General features: G+C 44.1%; 1 protein-coding gene across 5 annotated transcripts; it reads left to right on the top strand.

Annotated features, from left to right (window-relative positions):
• The first annotated feature begins 203 nt into the window (after nt 1–203).
• Nucleotides 204–7,664, top strand: LOC123045691 (F-box protein At5g39250). 5 transcript variants are annotated; one of them, XM_044468839.1, is made up of 3 exons: nt 204–2,842; nt 3,386–3,474; nt 6,712–6,726. In XM_044468839.1, the coding sequence occupies exon 1, from the start codon at nt 240–242 to the stop codon at nt 2,565–2,567; it is 2,328 nt and encodes a 775-aa protein (XP_044324774.1). In that variant the 5' UTR covers nt 204–239; the 3' UTR covers nt 2,568–2,842; nt 3,386–3,474; nt 6,712–6,726. The 5 variants fall into 5 exon arrangements, with proteins under 5 accessions (XP_044324774.1, XP_044324773.1, XP_044324778.1 ...); XM_044468843.1 differs by having other exon boundaries at nt 2,601–2,842; nt 3,318–3,474; nt 6,712–7,664; XM_044468838.1 differs by lacking the exon at nt 6,712–6,726 and having other exon boundaries at nt 3,318–3,470.
• The last annotated feature ends 1,019 nt before the right edge of the window (nt 7,665–8,683 follow it).

Genomic DNA, 8,683 nt, shown 5'->3' with positions numbered 1-8,683 from the left:
CGTCTATTTGTGTCAGCGCGTTGGACCGTGTTTTTGATCAGCACAGACCCAAACCGAGGAGGGCGGACCAGACACGTCGGCGCGTTGGAGTTGCCCTCAGAAGAGAGCTCTGGTGAGCGAAGGTCGAAGAAACAGATGAGCTCAATCCAACGGTTCGGCCAAATCAATTGAGTTCGAACACAGGCGACTGCCCATATTTTCAACTGATCAACGAGTTTGAACAAGCAAACGGCAAACCGATGCCGCCTTCTCTCCCTCTTCTCACCCCGACGAGTCTGGGCCTCCTCCACCGCTTCCTAGCCTCGCCCTCCTCGGCGCCTCCGCCGCTGCCCGTGCTCCTCCGCCTGCACGCTCTCGCTGCCACCTCGGGCCTCTGTTCGCGCCCCGACTTCGCCGCCAAGCTCGTCTCCGCCTACTCCTCCTCCGGCCGCCCCAGCCTCGCCGCCCTCGCCTTCTCCGCCTCCCCCTGCCCCGACACCTTCCTCTGGAACTCCCTCCTCCGCTCCCACCATTGCGCCTCCGACTTCGCGTCCGCGCTCTCCGCCCACCGCCGCATGTGCGCCTCTGGCGCGCGGCCCTCCCGGTTCACCGCGCCCATCGCCGCCTCCGCGGCCGCTGAGCTCGCGGCCCTCCCGGTCGGCTCCTCCGTGCACGCCTACTCCGTCAAGCTCGGCCTCCTGGTAGGCGATGGGTCCCTCGCGGTCTCGTCGTCGCTGGTGTACATGTATGCCAAGTGTGGCCGCATTGACGACGCTACGAAGCTGTTCGACGAAATGGCTGACAGGGACGTGATCACGTGGACCGCAGTGGTCTCTGGGTGCGTTCGGAATGACGAGTGTGAGAAGGGGATGAGATACTTGGTGCAGATGGTTAGGCTAGCGGGTGATGGCGGGGCGAGGCCAAATTCACGGACAGTGGAGAGTGGGTTGGAGGCTTGTGGAGTGATAGGCGAGCTGTCTGCTGGGAGATGCTTGCACGGGTACACGGTGAAGGAAGGGATTGGAGATTGTGCGTTGGTGGTTTCCGCGCTTTTCTCAATGTACTCAAAGTGCAATAGGACTGAGGATGTATGTGTTTTATTCCCGGAGTTGCCAGAAAAAGATGTGGTTACCTGGACTAGCTTGATTGGAGCCTATTGTAGGAGAGGACTTGATAGGGAGGCCGTGGAGTTGTTCCAGGAGATGGAGGTGTCTGGTCTGCAGCCAGATGAAGTTCTTGTTAGCTGTGTACTTTCAGGGTTAGGGAACAGTGGAAATGTGCGTAGGGGGAAGGCATTTCATGCAGCTATAATTAAGAGAAACTTTGGAGACAATTTGTTGGTTGCCAATGCTTTGATTTCAATGTACGGGAAACTTGAGTTGGTAGATGCTGCAGGCAAAGTTTTTGGAGTTTTGCATCAACGAGATGCAGAATCATGGAGTTTGATGGTTGTATTGTACTGCAAAGCTGGACTTGATGTCAAATGCTTGGAGTTGTGCCGAGAAATGCATTGCAGAGATCATGATGAATTTTTATGTGATATCAACAGCTTGGTTTCCACAATCTCTTCTTGTTCACGGCTAGGAAAACTGCGGTTAGGTCAATCAGCTCATTGTTTTTCGATCAAGTGCTTACTTGATGAAATTTCAGTTGCCAATGCATTAATTGGCATGTATGGAAGATGTGGGAAATTTGACCTTGCATACAAAATATTTGGTGTGGCCAAAGTGAGGAGGGATGTTGTCACCTGGAATGCACTCCTATCCAGCTATTCACATCTAGGACATTCAAATGATGCCTTGTCACTATATGATCAGATGCTCACTGAAGGTGTCCAACCAAACTCTGCAACCTTGATTACTGTCATTTCAGCTTGTGCAAATTTGGCTGCACTGGAACATGGTGAACTGATACATTCTTATGTGAAAGATATGGGGTTGGAATCGGATGTATCTATTAGTACATCACTTGTTGACATGTATACTAAATGTGGGCAGCTAGGGATTGCAAGAGGAATTTTTGATTCTATGCTCGTGCGGGATGTTGTTACATGGAATGTGATGATAGCAGGCTATAGGATGCATGGCGATGTGAAGCAAGCACTGCAGTTATTTAGTGAGATGGAAAGAGGAAGTATTGAGCCTAACAGTGTCAGTTTTCTTGCCATTCTGTCTGCTTGCTGCCATGCAGGGTATGTTGATGAGGGCAGGAAGCTGTTCATCAGAATGGGGGAATACTGCCTTGAACCTAACCTGAAGCATTACGCATGTATGGTGGATCTCCTAGGGAAATCTGGGCATCTTCAAGAAGCAGAAGATATGATTTTGGCTATGCCAATACAACCTGATGGTGGGGTATGGGGAACTTTGCTTAGTGCCTGCAAAATGCATGACAATTTCGAGATGGGGTTGAGAGTTGCAAAGAAGGCTTTTGCTTCTGACCCAGGAAATGATGGGTACTATATTTTAATGTCCAATTCATATGGCAGTGCTGAAAAATGGGAAGAGATAGAGAAACTAAGAGACACGATGAAGAATCATGGAGTGGAAAAAGGTGTGGGCTGGAGTGCGGTTGATATTTGGGTGTGAGTTAACAGTTATGGCATAACTACAGCCGAGACTGTAGAAGGGTAAATAACTAATTGACCACATTAGCTCATTTACATAAACTTTGGAATCAGCTTAGAGATATAATGACCGGCTGACTGCTACCGGTGCAAATGGTTAAGGTCGGTTGCAAGAGCCAAGAAGTCTGTGAATTATGCATCCATTGTGCATTTATCTTCTTCAATAGTCTGTCTCATTAGAGCGTGGTGGCAAAAGTCCTCTTATTATCCAAGATGATGTTGCTAATATTGGCAAAGGTATCTCCCTCCCTTGGATGCCGCATTATGCTCCTAATCCATTTAGTTCCATTTAAACTTATAGTCCATAATTCTTTGGGTCATTGGAAAACAATATTGATTATACATTTATGCATAACTAGTACCCCCTCCGTCCCATAATATAAGGTCTTATTACTCCCTCCGTCCGAAAATACTTGTCATCAAAATGAATAAAAAGAGATGTATCTAGAACTAAAATACATCTAGATACATCCCATTTTATCCAGTTTGATGACAAGTATTTCCGGACGGAGGGAGTACATCCAATATGTGAGTATATTGGATGTAATAAGATCTTATATTATGGGACGGACGGGGTATTAGCTAATTGCGTAGTGCTGTGATAAATTCTTGCTGAATTTAAAACAGATGTTGAGTGGGCCATGTTTGTCTGTTTTGTGAATGTCATTCAAGTTCGCACTGCAACTTCTCATTCACTTCTCCATGTATCTAGGTCCTCCTGGCTGTTTTGGACATCATGCTATTTTCCAATACATGACATGATGATTCACACTTCTGCAGAAGAAATTTGTCTAGCGAATTTCATATAGGCCATTTGGATGAGCAAAAGTGTATGAAAAATGTTCAGAACCACTGGAAGAAGATAGCAGGTAACTCAATTGGGACCTATTCCACTTTTGGAGTTTGCTTGCAAGTATGTACTCCCTCCGTCCGGAAATACTTGTCATCAAAATGCATAAAAGGGGATGTATCTAGATGTATTTTAGTTCTAGATACATCCCTTTTTGTCCATTTTGATGACAAGTATTTTTGGACGGAGGGAGTACATCTGGAACTATTTTTGCGCATACGACATTACTCCCCGCCTCCTCAAGCAGCTCGTCTTTGAGCTGAAAATCCTGGATCTTTTCTTCCTATTGTACCAAAATTTTCTGAACACCACTTGCTACCGTGCCCCAAGACTTCATTTGCCTCAGGATTACCTGAACGTGATAAATCAACGTTAATGCTGGTGGCGCATCTGGTGGATCAACATGGAAGCACTTCAAAAGACTCACATGAAAAAGATTGTGAATATGAACCCGTGCTGGAACGCCCAGTTTATATGCTATTGTCCCCACACGGCCCATAAATACAACAAATTGACTGGAGTTAACCTGCGTCTAAAGAGACAGCATTGGTTTTGTAAAACAGAGTGTATAGTGGTCTAGCTGGATCAAAACTCTGCTCATTAGGCCTTGTACAATGCAAGGTGCTTAGGGGGGGGGGTGCTTAGAGAAATAAATCAGGCTTTTCTTAAACACCGGTGCTTATTGTACAGGATAGACGCTTAACTAAGCGCCTCTCCTATAGAAATAGGCACCGGTGCTTCAGAAAAACTCGGTTTATTTTTCTAAGCACCTCCCTAAGCATCTTCCATTGTACAAGGCCTTAGTGACATCAATTGCTCATTTACATAGAGCCTGATTCAGCTTTGGGAATGATGCATGTAAGTTTCTTCACATTTTATAATGATTCGATCCTAAAGGCTATGCCCGTAAAGGAAGTAAACACTTCTTGGGGAAAATGCCCCTCATTGATTTATTGTCCCATCCATTATGTAATATAAGAGGTAATTCTTCATGGTTCAGCCAAGGTGGATGGCATGCTTACTGAATACTGATACGTTTGCATCATAGTACTGAGCCCATGCCGCTGGATCGTGATCAGTCACGAGATCTTTTGCCATGATCACAGAACTGTTATGATGCTCCACTGTTAATGTCAAAGCACCGTACAAATGTGAAGATGTATGCCCCACAACTCACTATTCCATGTTTACTTAGAAACTAATTGTTCTTCCACCATCTCTTGCATGTGAGCCAGCACATCAGCGGACTTTTTTTTGTTTGTCGGGGCTTTTTTCTCTTCTAGTGATTTTCGGAGGTTTTTTTCGTTTGTTTGTTTACTTTTTTATTTTGTTTTCTTTATTTTACCTGTTTATAAATTCATGAATATTTTAAAATTAGTGTTTATTTCTAAATTTGTGAACATTTTTTTTGAAATTCAGACATTTTAAAAGATCCTAATATTTTAATAAATTCCTGAACATTTTTAAAATTTCATGAACTTTTTAAAACTCAAGAACATTTTTTGAATTTATGGACATTTTTGTATCAGTAATATAGGTTTAAAATCTGTTATTTATATTCAATAATATTTTTTAATCCGTTGAAGAGGAAAAATAGAGGAGAAAATCAGGAGTAACAGCACTTTTTTAGGATAACGGGGGCTTTTTGGGTGCAGCCGAGAGCAAGGAATGACAGTGCCATTATTGTGCCGGTCCATATGGCGCGGCTGCCAACTTCCAAATGGAGGACTCGACTCGATTTTTGGGCTTCAGGTACGTGTGGGCGGCGGGCGTGTTACATACACAAATCTGACCCGTCGGCGCATACGGCCCAACCCACATGTGACAGCCTGGCTTCGGGATACCCCTGGTTTCTCCGACCGACACCGAGCACCTCCGGGTCCCCATTCCTCTCCCATTCCCAGGCACCGATCCTGCTCCTTCCTCTGGGTGTTTGTCTATGGGCGAATCTCTCCGGCAACGGCGACCTCTCTTCCCCTGCGCGTCCCTCTTCCGGCGTTGCCACCCCGTCGTCCATCGCTACCAGATCGACGACCGCCCCTTCATCCTCTCTGGTCTCTGCAGATCTACGCCGGCGGCCCGCCTTACCGACGGTTCTTCCTAGCCACGGTGGGTTCCTTTACTTCCCTTCCTCTACATCCCCTTATTTTTTGTTCACAGCATCACACCCGAATTCGTACAACCGCTGACCCCGTGGCTAGTAGGCAAAACTCAAGTAAAATTCCGTTGAAAGTTCGATTTTTCTGTTGTATATTGGAGAAGTCGGTATGTTTTCTCCTTCCGAACGCTAGGTGTTTCATTACCTCACTGATTATAAGGAGCAATCATACGTAGGTTTCATTTTTCATGTTTTGGGATTATATATCAGTTTAAGCATAAACTTGTACAGCTAGAACTATTATGCTCATGTCGTGTATACAGTACTAGTTACAATATTTTCCATTGGCTTTCACTCAAGAAAGATTGGAGTGGTAACGATAAATGAATGCGTTGGAGATCAACAACATGTACATGATGTATTATCAATAAAGAGTTGGGGTGTCATAGTTCGGTTTGTGCTTTTGAGTAAATATGCTCTTATGCCAGACTGCAGATCAACACTGAAAATGGGATATATTTAAAAATATTATTCTAGGCCTAAAAAGGGAACATTTTGTTTTGTGAGGATGTGCTTTCCTGAACTCCAGAGGTTTGGTGTTCCTTAATAAGTATATTGATCAACAACACAAATGGGACCATGTTTTGCTGTGAAGTTGAACACCTACCCTTCAAGGCACCATAGTGAATGCTTATCGTGGTATTGTGTCAAATCAGTTTGATCATAGCAACTACTCGTGGTAATCGGTTGGATCATTTGGTTGTGACTCAGAAACAAATATAGTTTCACTTTCCATTACTGCCAGTATTATTTGAAAGCCTACTTGTTAATCAAATTGATCATTTATTTCTTCTATCATTCTTGTGTAGTTCACACCCCCAACTCCAACAGACATCACATTTCCAAATTATTATTAATCTGGAAGATGGAAGCTATTTTTTTTATGGACTAGTATGTTCTAGCAATAGCCATTAGTCCATGTTCTGCTTAGTCTAGGTATACTCTTCTACGTTTATCATCCTTGCAGATTCAGATTATAGTGAATTAAAAGATAGCAGTAGTTGTGCTACTTCAGTTTTTGACTGGGCATGAATTGATCAGTATTTGTTTAACCATCTCTTATTAATAGACACTTCTGGTTCGCTCTTCGGTTTGTAGCTGAAGTCTCCATCCTAGAGGGTAGAGGCATTCCATTTCCTTCAGTTCAGTGATTGAGAATGGAAAATGGATTTCCTGGCGAAGTTCTGAAGGCTGTTTTTCCTCTACTGGATGGTAAAGACTTAGTCTTTTGCATGCTTGTATGCCGCCAATGGTGCGAAATTGCAAAGGATGATTACTTCTGGAAATGCATCTGCTCACGGAAATGGCCTTCCATCTGCAAGCAGCCTCCTTCTGACACAAACTTCCAAAAGCTCTATTTAACGTTCTCCAAGCCACGGAAGACGGTGCACCTTCCTGTACCTAAGCTCACTTTTGAGGATCTGGTGTTTTACATTGACATGTGGCTTGAGGGATCACTAATCTTCTCTCAAGCAGTTTCAGGCTGCATTCTTCGAGCAGGTTTACAGAACACACCTGGCGGCATACCAGATGTACTTGTTGCACATCTGAATGCCGCAGACTGCATTTTGATGATGGAAGTCAAACCCAAGCTGACAGTCCCTATGGGGCCAGCCATCACCGTGTCTGTTCTTGCCCACCGCAAGGACACCAACAAGATGACTTGCATAATCAATACGTCGAGTTTTGATTACATTGACAGCAATGCAGCACGGGCATTGGCATATGAATATCTCAGGTTTTCACCCAGACACCCTTTCATATCAGACATCCGGGCTTGGATGTCGTTGCTTTTCCTGTATAAAGGAACAAACTCTATAGAGGTATTTGGTATTGAACTAGATTTTTGTGATGCGGCAAGGTCCGAGCCTGAGATCTTGTGGCTCTTAGACATGCTTGATTGGAAATAGAAGCTACTCTTTAGTTGTGATTTGAGCCTTTGAGGTATGTAAAGAATGTTCATCATATGTTGATCATCTACTGTTGTAGTACTGACATATATGCTTTAAGATGCTGGAATAAAATGGCGATGTGCGCCCATTGGTTCTCTATACCGTTCATGATTTGGTATTGACTGATTTAGCTAGCACGGTGTTGAAGACTGCCTTTTGGCCCATAGTAGATTTGGTTTCTATGGATAATTGCTTGTGCTAAATCAACAGCATTAATATGGGTCGAAGGGAGTGTATTATATTAGCCCGCTATTGTGTGACCATCATTTGTTCATTGGTGCATTCAAATTTTAGCGAGTTTTTTAGCTTGGCATTTCATTGTTGTTGTTTTTTGACTTTTGCAAGGATTTCTAGCTTAGTATATTGCTCTTTCTCATGAAAGTTGGTGGAGAGGGGAGGGGCGGGAGCGTTAGGAGTGTTGTTCCCTTTCTAGGGAGCTTACAAAAACTCTAGCAGAGTTGCCGTATGTGCACTCTTTAAAACACATATGAAGCGTGCTCCATCAATTTTGGGAGTGTGCGAGTCGATGTACAAAATCAGAGTCACAATGTCTTGGCCTTCAAAATGTTTTTTCTCTCTTCTATTCGTTCACACATTTGGATTAAACGTTTCATATCCTTTCGAAAGCATCATGCACACATTTTTCAAACAAAATTGCATGAATAAAAGACAAAACAATAAGCACATTCAACCGACATGTACAAATCACATGTCGCCGACGACTCCATTCTTTGCACCGTCCTTTCCTCCGGTATGTGCATAGTCACCTCCTCCGGTGTGCTCAACGCTCCATGCCATCCTAGGACGCATGATCGCCGTTCGCGTGAACTCCCAAAATGATATTGACATTAGACCCATGCCATTGGGCTCCAATATCAATAGTTTCTCCCAGGCTATCTTGTTTTGCATTAACCGGTCCTCGTCAAGTTTAAGCCTACGCGCCTCCATCTCTTCCTCGCGCTTTGTACTTGCTTGCATAGCATCCCACCTCACCCTCTTGTTTCTTAGCTTCCACTCCTCGATCTCCAACTTTTCTTTACTCCTTCTCCGCGTACTCATTCCTTGACTTTGTTAACTCAACGATCTTATTTTTCATCATCTGCACCTCTCCTTATCCC

This window comes from Triticum aestivum, chromosome 2B, assembly GCF_018294505.1.
Source record: "Triticum aestivum cultivar Chinese Spring chromosome 2B, IWGSC CS RefSeq v2.1, whole genome shotgun sequence".
In the NCBI taxonomy this organism is placed as follows: domain Eukaryota; kingdom Viridiplantae; phylum Streptophyta; class Magnoliopsida; order Poales; family Poaceae; genus Triticum; species Triticum aestivum.
This window is presented reverse-complemented; position numbering and strand designations above follow the sequence as displayed.